Source organism: Varanus komodoensis, unplaced genomic scaffold (genome assembly GCF_004798865.1).
Source record: "Varanus komodoensis strain SLA01 unplaced genomic scaffold, ASM479886v1 scaffold25, whole genome shotgun sequence".
Taxonomy (NCBI): Eukaryota; Metazoa; Chordata; class Lepidosauria; order Squamata; family Varanidae; genus Varanus; species Varanus komodoensis.
The window spans coordinates 13001734-13026019 of NW_025335661.1; the positions used below are offsets into that span (position 1 = coordinate 13001734).

The window sequence follows — 24286 nt, forward strand, 5'->3', positions numbered from 1 at the left end:
CTAATATCATAAGCTGTCGCTAAGGCCACGGATTCCAGTTTGTTTCAGTCTTTTCCTGGCCATTTTGCCATCAAGGCTGTCAACTCTTTTAACAAACCTTTACAGCTATGCCTTTAACAGCAACAAAGCCAGGGGTCACAGTAATATAAAGTAACTCTAACACTGCAAAAGAAATGATTATACAAACACACATGATGGAATTAATACCATCCAACATAACAGCACTCCAAAGTGGAGAGTGAATGAGATGCATAAGCAGAGAAGTTTTCAGAGCCTGCTTTAGCAAGACTGACCGAACTTACGCATAAAGTCTTGTGGGAATGATGCTAAGACCACCAAGAAGACCACCTCAAGCTTGCTGCAACTGGACAGTCCATGTACCCTGAACTGCCATGTAGATGCATCCTGTTGACTTATGGTTTTATCCCTGTATAGTGATTTTTAAAATGCATTTTAAGGTTATCTGCAAAATACCTTGAAAGGATTTGTATCCCAAAGAGCAGGTTTGATGGTGGTGGTGGTGGTGATCCATGCCCCAAAGCCATATAAGATAACTTTATAATCCCATTAGCATATATCTGTCACATCAAAGAAGAACCTAGTAAAGCAATTAAGCCACACTATGTGAAAGGTCAACAAAATAAAAACATGAAACCAACAGAAGTGGGGAAAACTCAAACCAAAGAGACGGGGGACTGCAGACTGTTTGCAAGGCTGCCCCACATCACCTAAAGAGAGGAACCACCTAGGAAAAAACCTGAGCCACATGCAGCCAGACCAACAGCATTCTGTTAAAGCCAACACCCAAGGGTTTTGACAATTAGAGAGCAGCTGGAATGGATCAAGGGACACTCAGAGATGAACTACAGTGGAGAAGCAACAGCCATATTTAGCTGATTGCATGTTAAGAATAGTTTTAAGATACGGTACAGGTCTGTCCTTTCCAGAGATTTTGGAGAATCATTTGTCAAGGGTACCAGTCATTCTGGAAAATTGTTTATCTAGGGAAACCTTAATTTACAGCCTCTGTAGCTTGGAGAGTGGAGGGAAAGAGATTTTTTTGGGTGAAAGAACCAACACTCCTTCTCCAAATGCCAGCTCCTCTTCTTCCATGGCTGCTTGCTAACACTTAAAAAGACAGGAGTTCTGATCACATATCTCATCTATTTTCACTCTCATTCTTAAAGGAATGAAACAAGAGGAGACATCCTCAAGCACAGGGCAAGAATAGTTAAATCCAACATATTTTGGAATAAGTCCTTCTTTGGAGGCACTGCAGACATAAATATAAGAATTAATGATAAAATGTTATATACTCTCACAATTTAAACAACCAAGAAAAGAACAAGTAAAGTGTTTATCCTTTGGACAGTTCCCATTGAAATACTAAAATATGTCCCCCACCCCCAGTTGTCTAGGAATCTATTCCTTCTGTATAGCCATATTAGGAGAAAGAAGCAATCCACTTCCCACATAAGACAGTTCCAGTATCCATATGAATTGTACTGCATGTGTACACTTGCTATTCATGTCATAAGCACTGGAATTATATGAGAAATAATAGAATTAGCACACATTAGTGGAATTCTCAGAAAAACTGCTAAGACCTGTTGTGTGATTGGCTAAGACCTAGAGATGTTTAGTTCATCAACAGATGTCAGGAATCACAGTCACAACAATGACAGGAGAAGCAGAACTTCAAGAACTGTGTATTTTAATTAATGTTCACCTCAGACCTATCTGGGATATACTGCCATTTGAGCCCACTGCTGCTAAAAAATGTTGTGTACTTCCCTGGAAATGAAGATGAAGGGATAATAAAAACCAAAACCAGGCAAGCCATACAGGAAGAGCCAATTTTTCCATCTCATCATCGGAAGCAACACAAGATAGACAGACATTCAGGCACACATGCACACGCGTGCGTGCACACACACACAAATGTTTGTAATTTGAAATGCAGGCCAGGACGCAGCCCTGGAAAAAATGTAGCCTCCACCTTTTCCATGGCACATCTTCAAAAGCATTTTTTAATTCCTTTGGTGCTGAGACATCCTAGGGCAAGACAGAGGTGTTGCCTGCTTTCGCTAGATGGTTTTGAACTGACTATTGCCAGAAGGGTGGTTTTGTCTTCTTATCCAGTTTCCATTCCTCTTGTGTTGTCTGGTTGGCACAAGAGGCTTGGCTTTGAGATCCAAGCTCTGTTCCAAAAATCTGATTGCTCAAATGCCTCTTACAGGAGGTGGGGGGAAACCAACAGATTTTACAACACAGGGATATGGCCCAAAGCAGGAGACATAGCGTCCCTCTTTTGGCAAATCCCTAGAAACCATCATTTGCAAATTTGGAGCCAAGGCACTGCTTGGTGCATACAAAAGATAGAAGGTTCAATCTGTAGCAACAGCAGGTAGTTCTAGGAAAACCTGTGTGAAACTCTGGAGAGTACTGCTTATCAGAGTAAATAATATTCAACCCTAATAGAACAAGGATCCTAGGCATGTCTACTCAGAAGTGAGTTCAATAAGAATTACCTCTTGAGAGAAGTCTGTATAGGAATGCTTTGATTAAGTTCTGAAATTAACCAAAGTTTGAGAATATACCTAAGAACAGTTCCACCTAAGGTGGTGCCCCTGTGTAATAAAATGACTAGAGTAATAGAATCATAGAGCTGGAAGAATCCTTGGAAGTCATCTAGTCCAAAGCGCTGCTCAGCAGCATACTTCATCCCTGGCCTCCTTTCCTTAAAGTCCTCCAGAGAAGGAGGTCTTGCCACCACATCCACCCAGGCTGCAGCGGGCAATCCATTTAGGAAGCATTCAAGATCAGGCAGGCTTTCCAAGCACCCGGCAGGTAGTCTGTAATGACAGTACCTAACCTAAGCATGCCTGCTTAATGAACCCAAGAAAAACCAGATCCACCATGTGGCTGAGTAGGCACCCAACCAGAATCTTATGTGAGTTACATCCCAGCTGACTTCAGGCTTGGTGTGATGCTCAATGAATAAGCTTGTGTTGAAAGACCAATCTTGCATTCATTTTTAAAGTATGAAAGCTTCCTGATTTGCTTAGTTTGATTAGTTTCATTTCATAACACCTGAAGTATTCTGCAATCTACACTCTCAGTCTTTTACCATAAGGATAAATGCATTGCTGAGAATAACTGGGGGTTTCCTTTTCTTTTTAATTCTAGAGAAATTTAATTAGATTTCTTTTTTATTCTAAATAAGAGGCTTAATGCAGATTGGGGCCACTGGACACTAGACTGGGGGACAATTAAAACTTAAAACTATAATGAGGAAGAATTAAAACTTCCCTCTCACCATTCCTCCATGCCTTTGTACAACAGTTTTTTTAAAGTATCCATTTGTAACCACGGAAGACTTTTTCTTAGGAAAAATAAATAATGTCCCAGCTGACTAGGGGAACTGAGCACAGTTCTGAGAAATAAAAACCAGTGATCAGGAGGAAAGGTTTAATTTGTCTCAATTGAAATCAGAGTAGTGCACATTTATGCTACAATTAAATAAATAAATACATCTTCAGTTACACAATTAAAGTAACATGTAGTTTGTTCCTCAGGTGCCTTAACATTATTTATTGATTTAAATTTATATTCCTCTCAAGGAATATAACCCTACAGGGCTCTCTAAGCAAGAAACAACAAGATACAGAGCCAATTTAATTACAGTTGAATCAAACATCATAATTTCTATGTATCCTTAATTACCTTCAATACCAAAGAAAAGTAAAATGCAAATATCTTAAATAAATACATATGCCATACTGGGCAAATCTCAAGGACTCGAGGCTGTTTTATCCATTACTTTTGTCTCTTCTGCTGGAAGTCTGTCTGTTTAAACCATGTTTGAGAGGTTACCTCAAACTGCTGCATGGACTGCTGTGTCACGACTGGTGCTCAACAAGTAGTGGCAGAGAGCTAATGTCAGTTTTTAACAACATGTGACTCACCTTGATCCTCAGGATATTGCAGGAAACAAACTCACTATTACTATTTAATATGAGTCATTAAATTGTCCCCTAGCCTTTGGAGTTTACTTGGGTTTCCTCTTTATATTTAATTCTCATGATACATCTGCTACTGTTCTGTGACTCACAAAGCAACCCTCCCTCTGCCTTATGTGCTTCAAATATCCATTGCTATAACAGCTGTCAAAAGAAAGGAAGTAAAGGGGGAGATGGCTTAATTTAACAAAGCGGCAATTATTGTGGAGTATCTGTGGGCACAAATCACGCTGCTTCCGTCCTGTTAAAGGTTAACTCTTGCACACTTGTGAGTTGATTCACAAGGTGAACTACAAGAAAACTTGGTGAGTTCCCCGAGTGGTGCAGCGCAAGAAGTAAAAACCCTAAATTGCAACATGATCAAACATAATAAAACCTTGAAATTTTTAAAACAGTTAAAACTATTAACAATAAGCTACAATGACCTCAATAGACTATGAAAATTCTATTATCTTATTATGCTGGTGATTCTAAAACCAAGAAGGACTTCCAAAGGGAGACATGGACAGTGACTGAGGAATACTCTAGGCCAGTGATGGTGAAACTTTTAGAGACCGAGTGCCCAAACTGCAACTCAGAACCCACATATTTATCACAAAGTGCCAGCACTGCAATAAAACCTGAAAACTGAGGTTTTAGTTTAGAAAAAACAACTCACAACCAGTCCAAGTAAGTAAGTAATGTGTGTGTGTGTGCGCGCACGCGCGTGCATATATAGTGCACTGACCAGCCACGCGAAAGCTCGGACAAGTCGTGGCTAATGAGTCACGGCTCATGACCTCATCACCTGGCGCCGCTACTCCTTTCCAAGCATGCGCGTGGCCCCTGTGTGTGTTGTTATCCGATGCTCGACTGCTGGGTGACTAAGCTTGCATGCACACAGAGAGGGCTCTGCGTGCCCACTGCGGCACATGTGCCATAGGTTCGCCACCTCTGCTCTAGGCTGCTCCCATCGCAGACCAAAATGCAAAACATTCTAGGCAGGAGTGGGCTTCTTGTGGCCCTCCAGGTGTTTTGGCCTACAAGTCCCATCATCCCTCGTCAATGCCTATGCTGACTAGAGCTGATATAAGTAATAGGCCAACACAATAGAAGGGAGAACAAACTGCCAACCCTCCCCTAGTCCATCAGGCATAAGGGGTTGTGTGCAGCCTACCTGTTGTGCAGATTGCCAAAAAAGAGGGGGATCGAAGGGGTGACTCTTTCTTATTTGGGATCTTGCTGCTTCCGGAGGATCCAAACTTTTCCCTTTTAGCCATCCTGTTACTCACCAAGGTTGGGCTGTGACATTGCCATCGATCTCTGTGTTACTGGGGTCGAAGTAGCTGAAGGATGATGGCTCATGTGATTCAGTGTCTGGGTCATCGTCTTTCGAGGATCTTGCCATGTTGTAATTTTCTCTATATGACTGCAGAACAAAAAGAGGGGAATTTTAGGGAGAGGGAAACTAAGAACTCATCCCAAATATGACCAGCCATTGCATATCACCATACTTTTGCTTTGTCTCACAACGCGAATACCATTTAATGTCCAAAATTGCCACATTCTCTCTTCCATCTTATATTGGTTTACATACCACCAGAGACCTGCTTTTGTACAATAGTAAGCAAAGATACCAACAATATTACCTATTACTGTCGTGTTCCTCTCCAAGGTACCCTTCAAATATTTCTGGCTTTCACTCCCTTCTGACCCACCATTCATGGCCAATGCTCAGGGACAAACTGCAGCTTCACTCAGGCTGCATGAAGTACACAATTACAGAAAAGCAATTGCTATTTACAAGATATTTCTCTGCAGAATTTCAAAATATTTTTAATGTATTTTGTTGCTTTGTTTTTATGAATTGCTGCAAACAACCCAGACAGCTTCAGCTACAGGACGGTATAGAAATGAAAATTTTAGATTCCTCTTAATAATTTAATGCTTATTATTCATGGTAGATCCTGACGTTTCCTCTTCCATTTTAGACTAACATCCTTTTCCTTCTTCTGTTTGTTTTCTGCAGAACATCCTGAGTCCAAATACATCCTTCTAGGTCCTGGCTTTCGACTTTCTTTGCTGCTTATTTTTAACTTCTCCATGCCATGGATCAGCTATTAGGTGGTCCAGAAAATAAATAAATAATTGAGGGTAGTGGTGGATCCATAAACATAACACACTATTCTCCTCTGGCATCATCCTTCACCCCCCCCCCCAATCAATTTAGTTTGTACACCTATACAAATCATTTTAGTTGGTAAATCTGGAGATTGGGACTGACATCTTAAAAACTTCTTATGCAGAGCTTTTGAAAATGCCTTGTAATTGCTAATATTTATGTATTAATACACAGTGCTAATACATAAAATGAGAAGATATTTTAACTTTTACAAGTCATTCAAAGCTCCAATTCACCTTTACCTTATATTTTCAAACCCTGAATCTGAGGTCACTTTCACTTATATGACTCACTTGGCTTTCCTTCCTTTCCACTACTGACTCAGGTTCTCTTCAAAGTGTCTCTCAATCTCACAATCTAATTCTTTCCTATTTTCATTGTTTGAATATCCCACATTCCCCCCCCCCTCATTCTTTCTCTACTCACATTCGTCTAGCCATCAGTATTCTGAAAACCTCTAAATCACAATCCATTAGGAACAGGATTGAAAATAATTGAATATTGTAATGCCTTCATACAAATCCATGGAACAACTGTATGGAAAATACTGTGTACAGTTTTAATTGTCCCATCAGAAAGAGCATTGTAGAGGTGCCGAAAATGGCAACCAAACTGATGAAGGAGCTGAACCAATTTTCTCATGAGGGAGGGTTACATTTCTGTTTAGAAAAAAATGTCAGCAAGGAGAGGCATGCAAGAGACGCATTAAGTACAATGGAGTTTCTCCTTTTTGCTCTTAATAAAACTCAAAGCTGGGTCATCCACTGAAGCTGAATAGAAAGATATTCTGACAGTCAAAAGGAAATAGTTCCTCATATGGCACACAGCATGTGGAATTCACTGCCACTAGATGTGATATGCCGCTGGTTCTTTGGTTGCTGAACAACCCACAGTATGCTCAACAGCTCCGGGCTCATGGAGTTCATTCCTCCACAACCCCTTTAGTCTTCCAGTCAGCTCCGACATTTATCCTTTGCTACGGGACCCATCTTGTCTTCCCCTCTTCATTCTGATCACTATCTGTTTTTCTTCACCATCTGTTCTGTGGGGTTTTGGAACCTAAAAAAGTATAACTGAGCTATTTTTAAATTTTATTTTATTTAGTCCCTACAAATTTGAAAGCTTCATGAAAGGGCAGTCACTGCCCAAATCACAAAAAGTGAGTGGCACAGTCTTTCTTGCCGTTCTTGTCATGTGGCATTGTAGTCAATCGCAACCACCCACAATAAAATCAGGTTCAGATAACGCAACAAGCTGTCCTAGGCAACCATAGAACAAGCCATGGTTTTCTGTGTGTGACTTATTCCTGATAAACAAGATACCTCACAGGAAACACTCTGGGTTTGAATGATATGACAGCCCACCATGGCTGGCTTCCCATGGTAGATTGCTGTGTCATGTGAACCTAGTCTATTTTTTTCCACCTTCATTCTAACAGTATCAGATCAAACATTTCAGCACTGAGAGCTTCACAAACATCTTTTGATGTTTGTTTCCAATTCTGCTCATTGATCCCCAATATATTAATACATGTGGTAATATCAGACTATTTTTCCCAATATGTCATTACAGAAGTTCCATTTTGAAGCAGCATGCGGTATGACTTCTGACACTGCAGTTTAAAACCCTAGTGCTTTTTAATTGACACAATAAAATAAAATACCCCACAAAGTCTCCATATAAGATGTGTGCATTTGATCTATTACATCTGCAACCACACACTCAGTTGCTCTGTTTCAGGTCTATTCATTTCAGCAGCACTGATGCTCTGTTCACATCAGTGAAACTTGGTACAGCACTGTAGTCCAAATCTGTATGGGCAACATCTGCCCACATGTTGACAATTATTTTTAAACTGAATGTGACTTAACATTCTTGGCGAATGCAGCATTACTGAGAGCCGGTGTGATATGGTCATTATAATGTGGAACTGGGAACCTGGGAGAACTGAGTTCTAGACCTCATTCAACCATGAAGTCCCCACATCAGGCCAGTCACTCACTCTCAAGCTCACCTGCTTCACAGGGCTGTTGTTGTGAGGATAAAATGGAGTTATATATGCTGCCTCAAGTTCCTCAAAATAGGAAAATAGGTAGGATATAAATGCAGCAGCAGCAACAACATAGAAAACCTCAGGAACAAGTTATGTAAAATTGATTGATAGTGTTTCACAGTACAGAGAGTGCAGCAAGATGATAAAATTAGATAGCAATAAGGTATATTCCTCTTATGGATGAGATTCCCAATTCAACAGAAATGCACAGTGACCTGCTAAAAATAAAAATGGCTAGTAAAGTGTCGCATTGAAATGCTCAAGTATTGGTAATCCAAACTGACAAGGATTACTAACTTATGCCAGAAGATAAACACTGGTTACAACCCATAGTCATTGCCATATTATAAAATTTAGCCAGTAGTTAAATAGATACATATTTCTCCAAAGTGTAAAGATAAAAATTGCCCATATGGGGTATTCTGGCTTAACATACATTGGTCTATGGGTCTACTCAAACAGATAAATTCACATCAATTCACTTCTGTGTTAAAATATAATCTTTATTGAAATCTAACATAAACAACAGAAAACTAATAAATATAATACTAATATTTAAGAACAGACATTGATGAACAGATGAACTGGGTGTGTTAGATTAAATGAAGTGGATTGATCAAGTGGAGGGAAAAAACCAGGCCAGGCCAGGCCACGCCTTCAGGCTTCATTCTAGAGCAGCAGCCAAGAATGGTTTCCTCCAAACTGGCCAGGAAATCTTCCTAGGCACATTCAAGGAATGTTGGCATCAAGGCCTGGTCCATTACTAACACATACACCAGGAATAAACTTGAGCAATTATAAATACAAGGCCTAGAGGGCAATATAACAGAAAACCTTAGTGCCCAATTGGGGCAGAACACAGGGTGCAAGATGCTTGTGATGCTTGTGTGAAACAGGAATTTCAGAATGTTTGTGTGCCCTCTTTGTTATGGTCGATTGCAATTTCTACATCATCAAAGTCACTTTGGAAATGCTGTCTTAAATCCAGGTTCAGCACCTGTAACCAGAATTCAGCTTTCTGCCCCAGAGTGAATTGAGATCCCAAGTGTAGCTAAATCTTTTGTTGGATGGAATCTTACCTCCACCTATGGACAAAATCCAAAGTAATGGATACTTCCAAGAAATGACAACGAGGACAAATGAAATTGTTTTAAAAACATTGCCACTTAAAAAGCTCCCATTGTTTTCAGCAAGGCCTCTGTTTCCCCTCCTGCTCTTGGCATGCTACAAATGCCACAGAGCCAAGTGCTATCGACTCTTTTGGGAAACACATTTGTCACAACACTCCCTGCTGCAGCATTTGCTTTCTTGCTCACCAAATTAGAATGGAAGGAACTGCAGAGCCTGTTTTTTCCCCTCATTGTTTTGCCAACCAGTGTTCCACCCCTTCATGTAATTTAGTGCGTACCCACTGGAGATGCCCTGCCCTAAAGGGCTTTTAAGGGTGTGTCTTGCCAACTTCTTCCCGTCCTTTCTTACCCATCAGCTCAATAACAAGCCAAGCAAAGAAAGGTGAATGAGCTACACAGTGTGGGTTGTTTGAATGACATGCTGGGCAGACACTGGACAGGCATTGAGCCAGGACTTGTTCTTGCCTTCCTTCACTCTTGGCCTTCCAGCTGGTGTGCACATGTCTTTCAATGAAGAACCCCATGTTGTGTCCCTCTCTAGCAAATTTAAGCAGTATTGTAGGACTAGGAAATATGCAGCCATGAAATCAGTGTAGATTTTCCTGCCCAAAAAACTGCTGAAATTTGGTAGATCAGTTGAAAGAAAAGAGCAGGAATGGGTTGCAGTCTTTATTCTGCAATTATGTTTTTGTTATATTTTAATGTATTGTTGCTTTAATCTATTTTCATTATTTTTGTAAGCCACTTTGTCTGCTTTTCTGGTGGAAAGAGGAGATGTAAAACAAACAAATGACTATTCAGTGCTATTGCTAAGCTATGGTTAACATCAACAAGGAGAGAAGAATAAATTCAGGCTGGGGAGGGGAAGGGATGGGAGCATACAACTCCAAAACCTGAAAAACTGAGCCAGACCACTAGCCCATCCAGTCCAGGGCCTAAAGAGATGTCAATTCAAACGTGTGTCTGACAGTTACAACTTTTCTCATGCCTAAGACCAGATATGGGACCTCCAATCTGTATCTTAACCCCCCATCCTCCACACTAGGGTCTTTACCAGATCAAGTTCCCTCCACCTGATCCAGAGTAAAAAGAAAAAAAAAAGATGTAACTACTAGGCATACATTTAAAATACTATCAGTTTTTGGCCCACAGTTTTCTTTCTTGCCACTCTTTCCCAATCTGGTGCAGTCCAGCTGTTGTGGACTACAACTCCCAACAGTTCTGGTAAACATGGCCAGAGGCTGAAGTGATGGGAGTTGCAGTCCAAAGCAGTTGAAGGGTGCTAGGTTGAGAAAGACTGGTCTACACAGATGGAAGCAGCTGCCCCAGGTTTCAGACAGTGCCCCTCCCTGGAGATGCCAAGGACTGCACTCAGGCTATTCTGCATGCAAAGGTGTGCTCTGTACCCCGCCACAGTCCTATCAAGTTCATCTGGTGGTTGGGTTGGGATTTGAAGCTTTGTCTCCCCGTTTGTGCCCAGGCGTCCCACCTTTGTACCACACCAGCTCTCTGCCAGCTCAGATATGCCTGGTGCAGCTACACAGCGTGTGAGAATGTCAGCTTCCCAATTACCCCCTCCCACGCCCACACACTCGGAAATATGCACATTCCTAGTCTCAGTACTGCAGTGAAAAGTCTGAAAGTCCAAACACAGTGGCTCTTAACTCTCATGCATAAGCATCACTTGATCTCTTGATCTCTCCCCATTAGTCAACAGCAGTGACTCACAGCTAAGTACATAAACTACCTCAACTGAAAAGGCCCTCTGAGGTGAATGAAGCCTCTACCTGCAGCACCTGATTAGTGGACATGCAATTCATCGTTTGCTCTTGCAGCCAATCGATGGCTGTGCTTCCAACAAAGCTCCCACTTTCCACAGATCTGTATGGTAGCCTGCACTGTGGATTGTTGCAGCTTCTACCAGCACCACTACGCAGGTTTTCAGATTTTATGGGAAAGTAATGAAAAGTGGGCAACATTACGTAATAAAACATATGCAATGTGATGTACCTTGAAAAAGTAATCGCGCAATGTCAGCTGCATAGATCTGAAACTCTACAGCTACGTTCAGAGAGAGAGTGAAGGAGAAGAATGTTCTCTTTGTCACATGTAAACATTCAGTATTCATGCTGCCTTAAGCCAGAAGTTTACCCTCCTGGTGCCATCCTTGCAAAGGAAAAGCATTCAAATTTCATTCAAGGACATGAAGGTAGGATCTTTCAGGAGAAATGGCCTCTCTCAGGCAGTCCAAGAATTTCAAGGAAAAGCAGCAGTTTGCAAACACTGCTTAATGTTATTAAGCGTGCCACTTATTTATTTTTAAATACTAGAAGCAGTTTAAAATTAGCCCTTGCTTTTCAGTGATCCTCAAGGGGAAAACATTTCTAAGGCTTTTTATAGGCCAAGAAGGCACAACTATGAAAACAGAGGTTTCATTTTTATGCCTTGATTCAAGACAGTTATTTAGCATCCGTGTATATATTATTCCCTCCCTCCCCTCTCCATCCCAGACATTTAGAATATTTGCCACTGGGCTTTTCGGGCTAAATAAAGCATTTTGCTCATTCTGCTGTGGGAAGGCTCTTTGATCAGCAGAGGTGACTTTTTGTTGCAGAGAAGCTATTTCAGGCTATTCCTCCACTCCCTGCAGACCTCCCCAAAGTTTGCTTCTGAGGGTTGTGGCACCCTTCAAAATAGCACAAAAGTTTTGGCACAGTATCTTATTATCGGGCCCAACAAAAATTCAGAAAGAGTTCCAGGGAAAATGACAAATGCTTGCTCTTGAGTGGGATCAGGTCACATTAGTGTCTCAACTATTGACATTACTAGACTTTGCCTCTGCATTATCAGTCTTTCCAAAATGAGCAAACACTTGTGAGAGTTCAGTAGCCCAAATCCTTTTCACACAAATATCAGAGAGAAAGTAAGAAGCCAACAGAATGTGTGGCAAATCTTAAAATCTGATGTAGCAGCTTCCCACAAGCTTAGAGATGGTGTTAGGGGGCAGTCCACCAGGACTGCTGCCCTAAATATTTGACACCCTGCATCCCTGGGAGGCCCTCTGGCCCCACCAACCTCCTGTCCATGGGCACTTAATGAAATAAAGGAACAGGGGCTCTGGCTCTTTACCCATATAAGCTTCACCTCTCACTTCCCAGCCCTTACCTGAATCTTCTTGGGGCCTTGCTTTCCCTCCCCCTGAAATCAAATGCCCCCCACTCCCCAGGCCATACATCCCCTCAGGAGACAGGGTCTTTTAAAAAGAGACTTTAGAAAATATATATGTTTGTATATGCAAATTGCGTATTATTGTTGTTGTCTCATGGGCCTGAGCTGCCAGTCTTTTTGGTTCCTAGCACTGCCCCTGCATAAACTTATGATGAACACAAGTCAGGTACAGTCTGAGGTTTGATTCATGCCAGTAGTCCTCAAAAGTTATGCCAGCAGCTTATGTAACGCTCTTTGGGGGGTAGTGGGGGGAATGTCAAGCTGTTAGTGCAAACAATGCAGGGCAAGTACCTATTGGATCAGTACCAGGATTTGAGGATTCTTTTGCAGCTCCCACATGAAAGGCAGCAGCATGTTAGTCCCTGGTGCCTGCTGACTTGAACCCTCAACATAGTTTAGGAGGAAGTAAAGCACAGTTCCATCTTCGTCCCCCTTCCCAACTGAGAGAAAAACTCTTGAGAAGTCAGTCCCTGCTGCTTCCTTCAACCAAACAGCTTAGCAGTAGCGATGTGGAGTCAGTAATAGGAGATGCTGCTTTAAGAGAAAGACAAGAAACCTGTCTTTGCCCCTCAATCATGGATAGCACAGGTAAAGCGCTAAACATTTTAACAGGTCCAACCCCAACTATATTGCTGCCTGAGACCAGGACAAGCTGGCTCCCTGCTCCATTCCACAAACTGGAATGGCAACTAACTCTTCAAAACTGAAAAGAGGATCTGGTTTTCCATCTAGGGGTTTGGCTTTCTTAGAAAATGAGAAAATTCAGTATTCTCCAATGCACAGGAAATTGCGTATCAGAAAACTTGCAGCTTTTATCAGAGAAGTTCTGATGCCCATGGGCTGCATGCAGTCCCCAAGGCCTTGTTCTGTGGCCCTCTTGCCATTAGGAGCACCCCATTCCCCACCAAGTCCTGATCCCAGTGATGGCATGGACATGATTGTGGTGAGATCTGGCAACCAGTTCCACTTTCTTCCTGAGGCTCAGGAAAAGAGTGGGTTGGGTCAACAGCCTCACGGAAGCTCACCCCAGCTTGTTTGCCCACTCTTGCTGACACATGCAGACACTGAGCTTTTCTGCTCATCAGCTGGAGCAGGCAGGACGCGAGTCCATTCACGCACAAGAGGTCAGCAGCCAATTCAAAGAAGGAGGGAGGGGCCAGTGGGTCATATGGGAGGGTTTCTGGGGGGAGAAAACGGAAAGAAAGGAATGGGCCACCCTACAAGAGCAATCAGCGTGCTTGGGCTGTGGTTGGAGAAGGTGCTGCAGAAATCACATGCCCACAAAGTGTTCCTTTTCATTCAGTTGGTCCTAAAATCATTGTAAAATTCATTAAAAATATTTCTTTGAACTCACCCAGAAACACCAACTCTGAGACCTTGTATACATTTCCCCCTTGTTTAATGGTTAATTAAATATATTAACTGTGTATATTAAAGAAATATATTGCAAACACTTTAATTTATTATATGGAAATGTGCTGTCCCTGGTTTCCGTGTTGAAGTCCTCATGCAGATCTCAAGATACAAAAAGTTGGACCACCCTACGCTAAAGTGATCTGATCTAGCAAGTTTATTTTAGTAAACAATAAAGCTTTTTTTAAAGTATCCCATGTTAGTTTCTTGTCCAAATGCAACACAACAATTTGGCTTGAAATATTTGAAGGGGGTACTTAAAGTACACTTATTGTGATTCAAGTGTTTACACACTAATAAACTTTAGCAACCCAAAGGACTGTGCACGATGTGATGACAAGCACTCATTTACAACTTCGAAGGACACAAACTTACCTAATACTAATTTGCATTCAACTTCTATGCATTGCTATTAATGAACATACAGGATATTTTCCACGGGAAAATAAAGCACTGGGGAAATGTCTGCACTACATCATTGCTTCCATTACACCTGAGGGCAGCGGGCCAGCTGAGGGGTGCTCAGCAGACAGTGGCAAACATTGCTTTCTCCTCCAGGAGAAAGGGAAGGGAAACAGCACTGCTGCCCTCTCCCAGGAGTAACTGTTAACCAACGTGGTAGCCTCACTTTGCTTAATGGTCAGGCTGGCCATAGATTTCATGGCTAGGGCACTTGGGAAAGGCTAGTGTCAAAACCAGCTCCTTTCTATGCAGTTGTGAATGTTTTGAAGGCAATCTCCGAATTCCCCCTGTTGAGTTCACTTTCCTTTTGGAATATTCACTTCCCACTTTAAAAGGTCAGATGTCCTCCGGCGTTTTGAACTCATGACACAGATGATATTTTAAAACTGTGACTAGGTTCTAATCCCTCACTTCCACTGCATCCTGGCCAAGAAAGGGAGAGAAGGAATCAGACGGAGTGTGTGTGTGGCGGTGGGGGGGGGGTGCTTTTTTCAACTCCAGTCAGCAGGCTGGAGCATGAAAAAGTCTTGTCTCCTTTCTCCAGCAATTCCCAGCTGTAATGATCCATCTATCTGTACTGGTTTCTATTTCCTGACATGATTTTATACAAGCTCACTAAAGCAGAATGGAAAACCCACGAGTCACCCAAAACATTAAAAAAGGGAAAGAAGAAAAGAAAGGAAGTGCAAGAATGTGCAAACCTCCTATTTCATTTAATAATAGGACATTATAAATGTAAGCTATCCTGATGGCCTTTACCAGAGTTCCTTCATCAGCTTTGTATGTCCCAGGAACTGAAAGAGAGGGTGGATTTTTGTGGCTGTGCTACATCAAAGGAAGCCCACTTTAGAGCAAGTGGGAAGTTGATGACTCAGCAGTTCTCATTTACTGCTCTTCACAGAGTGACAGCTCCCATTGTCTGGCAGAATACCCTGTGGACCATTTCCACCTCTACAGAGCCATTATTAAACATTGGGACATCTGTTTACAGAAAACTGTTGCCCAACCTTTTGTTGTCTTCTGAAAAAGTGGTCCCCCCACCCCATGCAGTAGTTTCTGCCCACAGAAACAGCAACACAAAGCTTTCCTTTTTAATGTATTATTTTTTGGCTGGATACAGCTCTTCAATTTTTTTTTTTTTTACTATTATTTTATCAGATTGGCTTTTACATTTGCATTTTTATACTCTTGGTTTTGTTTTGCAGTGACGGTATTACTGGTTTACTTTAAATACTCATATAATGGCTAGATTTTGTTTTGCAGGCATCTTATGAATACAAATATTAAATACAGATGGTACTCTGTGGTATGTACATGATCATTTGCATGCAACTGAATGCAACCTCCCAGAAACCATCCTTAATAGAAGGCCAGAAGTATTTGATTTGAAGAGCTTTCTCCCTGGGTGCTTCCAGATTTGTTGGAAGGAAGCTTCTAATATTAATAGCAGGAAAGCAATATCCAGCTATTTACTGAGTTTAGAAAACATGATAACCCACACTCAAAAGGTGATTATGGGTTGAGTGTGGGTTGTCATTGAACCACGGGTTGTTGGTAAACTGCACGTTATTGTGTTGTCTGAGCACAGCCATGGTAACAAATCATGGTTTACCCACTGACAACGCACAGTTCACAACCCATCTATTGCCTTCATTGGTTGGTTGTGGCTAGCACACCATGCTCTCCTAGCACAACACTACGATACCCCATGTTCCAACAACCACCTATGGTTTCAAGCAACCATATTCAGTTCACACTCATTGTACTGTCAGAACCCAGCCATTCTGTCTTTTCTCCTATGATAGGTTTTCTTCTGGAAATAAAAAATGATGGAAGAAGCAGTAGGAAAACATGGGAAGTCTACAAGCCGAAGATAACATCTGAGCCCACAGTAGAATTCTGGAGCCACTACCTCATCTGGAAACACTTTCCATCAGACTTTACAATGCTTGACAGAGATTCACATTGAAGGGGCCACCACATAGTTTTGAGGAAGGCAAGTGAACTATCTGGGAATGGGAAAGGGAAGCAATTTTGTAGATGGCCTCCCCACAAACAGCCTTCTCTTGTCAGTCTCTCTTCAGATGTATTGGAATGGAATGGGAATCCTGTGGGCTTGCAGGCAAACACACCAGGAGGACCCAGAAGTGACAGAGGATGCTGTAGGAGATAGTCTTTGAAATATTTACTTTGATGCAGCCCCAGAAAGCAGATATTCCTACATAGATGTCATGAACTGGATGTGAGCATGAGGCTGGATGCCAATGGCATGTGTAATTCATGGCATCTACATAAGTCCATCTGGCTCACACCTTCTAAATTCTTCCTGTTAGGTTTCCAGTTTAGCAATAAACAACATTATATGCCACATCTGCAATTATTCTCTTGGTACAGTGTGCTGTCACCTTTCATGGAATTTGGGAGCCCTCTCTTCTTTCTCCTAGATTTTACCATTGTGATGGAAAGACAAAAAATAAGAAGGAACTGGTGTTGCAAGGCAAGCTCCAGCCTGCTGCATATATCATGCCCTCCAGCCCTTGTGGCCACACCCCCGACTGAAAGGCATCCAAACTAATTCACCGCAAGAGCTCAGCTATCCACCTGCCCTGCTGGGAAGGAAAATGCAGGAACAACGCCCCCCCCCCCGTGTCATTTTGCATGTGCAACTACAGAAGAATTCAGTATAATGCTATTAATTAGACACTCTCCTTTTCTCCATTCTGGCATTTCATTCTGACAACACCTTTGAGAAGTGCATTAATTTATATGTGCATATTGCAAAAAGCACTGAGACTGGAGGCATATATACATCATCATCGTGGGCAATTCCTTGTTGGGAGGCCATCAAGCAAGTGCCTTCTGGTAGCCCCTAGCTACCTTGCTGAGATTGCCTTGCAGAAAAAGTGGGGAACAGTTTAAAGTTTTGCACAATGCTCAGGACAGACACTATGTCAGAGCATTGTGGAGGATTAAAAAGATGGCTCACAGATTCAGGCACCAGGGCAGGTATCCATGCTGGTAAACTCTACTTGGGAATTGGAGTCCCAACAGCTGACTGAGGGGGCTCTTGCCAGTCCCAATTATACCAGTAAACTGTCATTGCTGTACAAGTTTAACTGGCAGGACATCTCTCACTGAATCCCAGGATCTGTACTTTGAAAAGGGTTCTGTTAAAATTCTGCTATTTCTCCTCATAGAACTACAGTTCCCAAAATCCACTGGGGAAATAAATATTACACCCATTTAAAGCTGTAACACAGATATACTCTGAGACAGTTTCCCAAAGCTAACTAGTGTTGACAGTACAGTTAAATGGTAAAAAAAAATCAGCCTTTTAAACTGATATAAAGTATCAAATAGACCAACAAATGCTGTTTCCTTGTTGATGTGCTAATTTATAGTGGTGTCAAGTGCTCGCTGCACTGCAGTTCATGTTCTTGATAGCATGTCCTATTAATAAATTCTGTCTTTCAAGGTTTGCCAAACTTTGGGTGGGATAGCTGATGTCTAAATAGAATCCTTCTGTCTCTAACCTGAAAGAAAATAGCAAAGCTTGGAGAATTTTTTTTTAAAATCTACTTTAAAGTGGTTGTTTCTGTTTAAAATCACTGCTTTCACTTTCACACTACAGCTGTTTCAATGTCCATTTCAAAAAAATAAGTGTTTTAGACAAGTATGTCTACTTGCATCTGTGTACAAGGGGTTCAACATGCAAAATGGTGGCCACATGCACTACATAATCCCTGGTGCTCTGTCATGTCATGTGACCCAGCCCTTCCTTCCTGCCTTCCTTTTGCCCCACCCCCAGCTCCCTTTTCCCTGTTTTCTTCTCTTTTCCATTCCCCATGCTACTGAATGGAGCAGTTTTTCATGCATTGCCACATGGAACCCCGACAAAAATCAGCTGGAAAAACGGGAAGTCCGCCTCCCACCAAGATACCTGTTACTCTAAGGATCATTGGTAGGGAATGGACTTCACCAGCCCCAGCCCCCGCACGCCCCAGAATTTCTCAACAAGATCCTTTTTTCTCCTGTACAAAAGGAACCACTCAATTCAGTTAAGTTCGTGGGGGTCTCAGCCTGGCCCTGTCAGTGCAGTGAGCCCGTGGGCATCACCTGAAGTAGATGAACAACGTATGGATCATTCAGCTGATTCTCCTGGGCTGGCTCTTTGTTACACAGGCACATATACACACAAAGATTGTGAGGTGAAAACTAAAAAGGGAGATCCAAGCACTAAGCATCCTTGGAGGTGTTTTGGGAAGCAACAAGGCATGACAAGACATCGAACAACCTTCGATAGCATCTCAAATATGAAAAATTCAGGATTCTGCCCAAACAAATGAAAAATAGTAATTAAACTGTTGTGCCAGCTTGTATTGTAGACACATTATTAGAGCTCACTTATGCCAGTAGTATATTGGTCACCTAAGCAGAGCAGCAGTCCTGGCTACTGCCCCCTTTCTCCAAAACAGTGCATATTCTGACCCTATGTTTGAACAGATGATGTTTTGGAACAGCCCTAATTATAGTTCACATTATCAAAGATAATGACATGCTAGGTACCTGTCCAAGATACGGGGAACAGGCAATACCTGTTTGATGCTCTCAATAACTGCAAAGCTACTATTTTAAACACTTCCTCATATCACTCAGAATTAACTCAGTAGGTAGCTTTGCTCCCGTGTGGGGCTTGTTTGGTTGGTTCTGTTACATGAACCCTTAAATACCTTCTCTTAAATGAGTTTTTCATTAAATCATCATCCTGAACAACAAAAATGTGATTGGGTCATGGAGAAAAATTTTGGCTCAGTTTTTCAAGAGCAGCATGTCAGAAAAGTTGCTAATCCATAAAAAGCCGCTTGCCCAAACGTTCTTGTGTTAGTTATCTCTGGCACATAAATGCAAAGTATGAATGTGACAAACAGGATTGCAAACATATACAATACTTATATCTATTCATTATCAGCTCACTGGATATAACTCCTCCCACCCCGCCGAGTGCAGATACCAGGCAAACCGTGCTTTGTCGCTCTGTAATACATGAGCTAGGTATTAGAAGCAACCCTCTAAAATCCAGTGTTGTAAGAAAGCAAAACCATTGGAATATATTCATGACCAGGCAACAAACAAGTTCACTTGCAGGAGTGGATCAAGCTGACAAGATTTTTGCTGACAAAGGTTGAAGTGTATTTAATGCCATTGCTGTGTTTCGATCATGCCATGTGCATGCAGGACCCACCAGCAGTGCAAGAACTGATATTTCCTAATGCAATGTCAGCAGCAGGAAGGGAGAAAAGAATCAGAACGTTGGTTAGAGCTCCAAACTAAACAAGTCAAAACCACCAGAACTTATCAACGTCCCTGCTGTTCAAAAGCTTGGTGTGGGTAACCTTACTTTTCAAGGAACACTTGGTGAAAGTTACATGTCAACTGAACTGGAATCCTATCTATCTATCTATCTATCTATCTATCTATCTATCTATTTATGGTGTTTGCATATTATCACAATGATTTCAAGATGGTTTACAAAAGTGAAATACCAAATATAATAAACAGAAGACAAAATAAGCAACAGGTAAAGACACAGAGGCTTAGATGTAGGAGAGCTTATATAAGGGGACTGGATGAATGTATTAAGGTTTTCCTGGGCAACTAAAAGGGCACCCTTTTAGTTGGTACTAGGTGTGCATTCCTGGAAAAGGCATTTTATTATTGGGTTCTCTTCTTCCATTACTGATTTTTCAGGGTTCTTCTTCCAAAATTACTATGCAACTATTAATGAAGAGAAAAGAAATCCATGCAAACTTTACCAAGTGATTATGCTGTGGTTTTTAAAAAGTGGTTCCATATGTAAGCTTTTAAAACAATATTTTTAGCCACACGGCAGAGTTAACATATTTTAAATGCTCCTGACATGACCAATGTCCCAAAGACAAGAAAAAACAGCATTGCCATATGTTGTTATGAGTGCTCAGCCCAACAGTGATTTACCTTCCCACTCTGGTGCTCTTCAGATGTGGCAGACTGCAATCCCTATCATCTGGCCTGGGATGATGGGAGTTGTAGTCCAACACATCTGGGGGTGCAGTCAGGGAAGGCTTTAAAACAGGAATGTCAAGTGGTCAGTGTGTTAAGATAGTTACAGGAAGTTCTTCTTTGTGTTCAGTCTCTTGGAGACACAAGGTCCTTCACTGTGATGGTCCTGCAGGTTCTTATGCCATTTGTCTTAATTTTATTGCCTTGTTGTTAACATGTTTTTATGTTCTTTTAGCATTAAGTTGTATCCAGGATTATGTGAATCGACTTCTACTTGCACAGTGGAACTTCCCCTTGTTCTCCGCTTCCCCACAGCCCCCTGCCAAACGCAAACATCCATTCCAGGGGTCCCCTAACCCTCAGTAACAGATTCAGGGGTTGTGGAGGCAGGGGGGCAGCATAAGGAAAAAGAAATCCTTCCTGAAATGTCTTGATCAGGTTTCTGGCAGACGGCCAGCATTGTTTCCAGCCCATTGGCTGGATTTAAATTTGTGAACAGATAGTAGCTGAAGCTGCAGTTCATACCTTCTTCAAAGGAACAAAATGAGTGGCGTTGGCTGCAGAGTGGGGTGGCTGGTATAAAAATAAAATTAAAATCTGTGCTTAAGTGTGAATTTAAAGAAAACAGATAAACTATGCGTTTCATGTAATCTGATCAAGGAAGCCATTCTGAGCTAGTTTCAAAACTGTGCTTTTTTAACAGCTGTTGAACCCACCCCGAGGCTTAGGGGGTGTGAGCTCCACACTGGCTCATAATGCTGTCCCTGACCAGATCAAATTAAGCCTATCACTCTTCAGAACAAGCCCTGCTTCCCCACTGCTTACAGCGACATTTTATACCCTACACCTGTCTGCTTAAATCCACAGACTCTGGACTGCATGTCCATTATTGTCGTCATCCTCTTAATCCAAGTAGGCCCAAGACGGTATTATGTTCATTTAAAAATATGTATATTGTAAAATAGTTCTGGTGGTGGTAGTGGTGTGTTACCAATACTTATTAAGTCTTACCGAGAATTAAAATCCTCATTGGATGTTTTATTTTCAGTGACTGAAATATGTAATGATTGTGCATATTGGGTGCACAATCTACCTGGAAAGTCTTCCATGAAAAGGGCCACTGCAGCGAACAGAATCCATGTAGGAGTGCAATCTCAAATAAACGGAAGTCACGCAAGATGGGCTTCATCCATAAAAACTGGCCTCTACTGCAAGACTTGTATCCAACAGGTGGCTTCAGACATTAGCTAAAGCAGCCAAGTTTTGGGGAACCTTACAAATTTGTATCTGGCGTAGTAAACTAATTACTTTTTAAAGTGCCCAAGACTCTTGGTTGTTTATGCTGCAACATGGCTACCCTCTGGAACTCCGGAAATTAAGCAGCTAGGGGCAGAGCAGCGAAATCTTCAGCAGGCGGTGCCGGTATCTAAAACACCCAACTTGGGGAGTTAGTGCCATGTTTTGACAGAATGTAGGATACAAATAAAATAAATTCTGTACAAATTGTAATGGCTAGCAATCCCTCCTTGCAGTTATTTGTTTTGATCCGACTTATTATTAGATTATTTATTTATTTTGTTAGTCACTTTATTGATTGACAGTTGCCCGCTGGCATGTTGTTGACTGTGTTCCATTATTGTACTTGAAGGATTATTTTTGAAAATATTTATTTTGGCACTGATTCCTATTGTGTTGCTTCTTTTGAAATGCTTTATGGACTGAAATGTAGAATGGCACACAGTGTGGTTTATGCAGAATTTGTTGGTGCAATTTTTCTAATTGTTCATCCTCTTTAAACAGCTTGGAGTTGTGATATATGCAGCTATAAAATTTTGTGTGTATGCAGTACAACATTCAAGAAAATTCTAAATGGAGAAAGCAATCACTTCTACAACTGTATGAGCTTCTTTTAGAATAACAGTAATAAATAAAATGCATCCAAAGAGTAATAAATAAAATGCATTAAGAGTAATAAATAAAATGCATCCAAACTAATGGGGATATATTTTGTAGGGAATGTTGGCCTGGTCATATACTTTGCCAGCAGAAGAATGTTAATGATGGGTTGATGTTGCTTAAGGGCCCAGGATCTCCCCACCCCCATAGGAATTAATAGTTGAGGTATGCAAAATATGCCAGGAATGTGAGAGCCATTTTGGGGAAGAGATTCATTCTTCTCTCCCCCATCCTCCACTACCCCCACCCAAGAAAAGGACGGAATATCCATGTGTGAGGGAACCAATGGCAAACTTAGGGACAAGTGAGACAAAGAAAGTGCAGTTGGAGAAAGAGCTGGTTGGCTGAAAGTAGATGGGATCACCTTCCTCTGGTGATCTGATGGGAGTAATGTAGTAACTGCTTCTACTTATGCTTAATATTTGTTTATGCTTAATAAGAATTAAATCCATAATTCTAAAGTGTCGTTCCAAAGCAAGAGTGAAGACAGCCTGGAATGGAGGAGGGAAGAAGGTGCTCTGCGGGAAGAAGGTAAACTGCAGTGGACAGAGCCAGAACCAGAACTGAGCAGAACCACTGCATCCTACCATCCCCTCACTTCTTCCCTGCCCAGCAAGCGGGAGCAGGAAAAGCAGGTTGTTCTAGGCAGAGGTCTGATCACTGGCACAGGGCATTTGAAATTGAAATGAGCGTGAGCTTGACTTGATGCTCCAGGGCAGGGGTCCTCAGACTTTTTCAGAAGGGGGCCAGTTGAAAGTCGGCAGCAGCAGGTGCAGGCCAGGGAGGCAGGGGTGCCTGTGAGCGCGGGCCGGTGGGGTGGCGGCGGCGGGTGCACACGCAGCGAGGCAACCAAATGAGCACGCACACGGTGAGGCAAGCAGCGGCGGCGGGCATGGGCACAGGGAGTCCAAAACCTCTGAGGCGGGCCGGATACATGGGCATGGTGGGCCAGATCCGGTCCGTGGGCCGTAGTGTGAGAACCCGTGATCTAGGGCTAGGACTGCCCACCCTGTTCCAAAGGAAGCCAAAACCCGGCAGGGACTGTCCCTGAAATTTCACAAGGCTTGACAGAATGGGCCTTAGCATGTGCTCACAAAATGCTTGATGACCCCAGACAGTGTGGTGCAGGGTTCAAGTCTCTGCTCAGCTCATCTGGAGACTTTAGACTGGTTACTACCTCAGTCTGCAGCCTTGAGCTCCTAGAAAGGTCATGATAACAAATGTGATAATAAATACATTTACACACCAGGGCTTCTATTTGCTGCTGCTGCTGCTGCAAGGCACTGTGGGTGGCTTCAGGCAATACCTTCCGACAAGTGACAGGATCCAAGTCCTAGCATGGGGCAAGGAGAGTAGGAAAAGCAACCCACAAATTGCTACCTCTAACGTCTTTTTTAAAATTCAAAAGGCAAGGCAAAAGACTTGGTTTTGAAAGGAAAGCTGTAGGCCTGCATGCCAGATGGCTAAAGCAGGGACACTGACCGCTTGGACACTTTGAAGGGACTGTTAGTTTGGAGATCAAGGAAAGTGGTATCTGAGGCAGAAATGAATAGCGTAGTGGGGAAGCTGTGGCAATGGCAAAAATAACTGCAGTCATTGTCGGGAGAGAAGACAAATGGGTCAATGCCGCGAAATCCTCTTGGGTACCTGCAGGAGGGCAAGAGAAAAAAAGAGCGGAGAGACGACCCACGGGAGTCTGGTCATCTGCTTGCTCACAGAAGGAGTTGCTGCATCATGCAAATGCAACCAGTTAATTTTTAAAGTTTGCAGCATCAACTAACTAGTTATGCAAAGAGATACATAACATTCTGCTGACAACTTA

The 24286-nt window shown here is 42.1% G+C and overlaps 1 protein-coding gene across 1 annotated transcript in view; it reads right to left on the bottom strand.

Moving 5' to 3' along the window:
• WWTR1 (WW domain containing transcription regulator 1) overlaps positions 1–24286 on the bottom strand; it is a 91464-nt gene that overhangs the window by 32755 nt on the left and 34423 nt on the right. The window contains exon 2 of the mRNA XM_044432722.1: positions 5294–5430. Coding sequence (XP_044288657.1) covers positions 5294–5430 — 137 coding nt within the window. The remainder of the gene's footprint in view (positions 1–5293; positions 5431–24286) is intronic.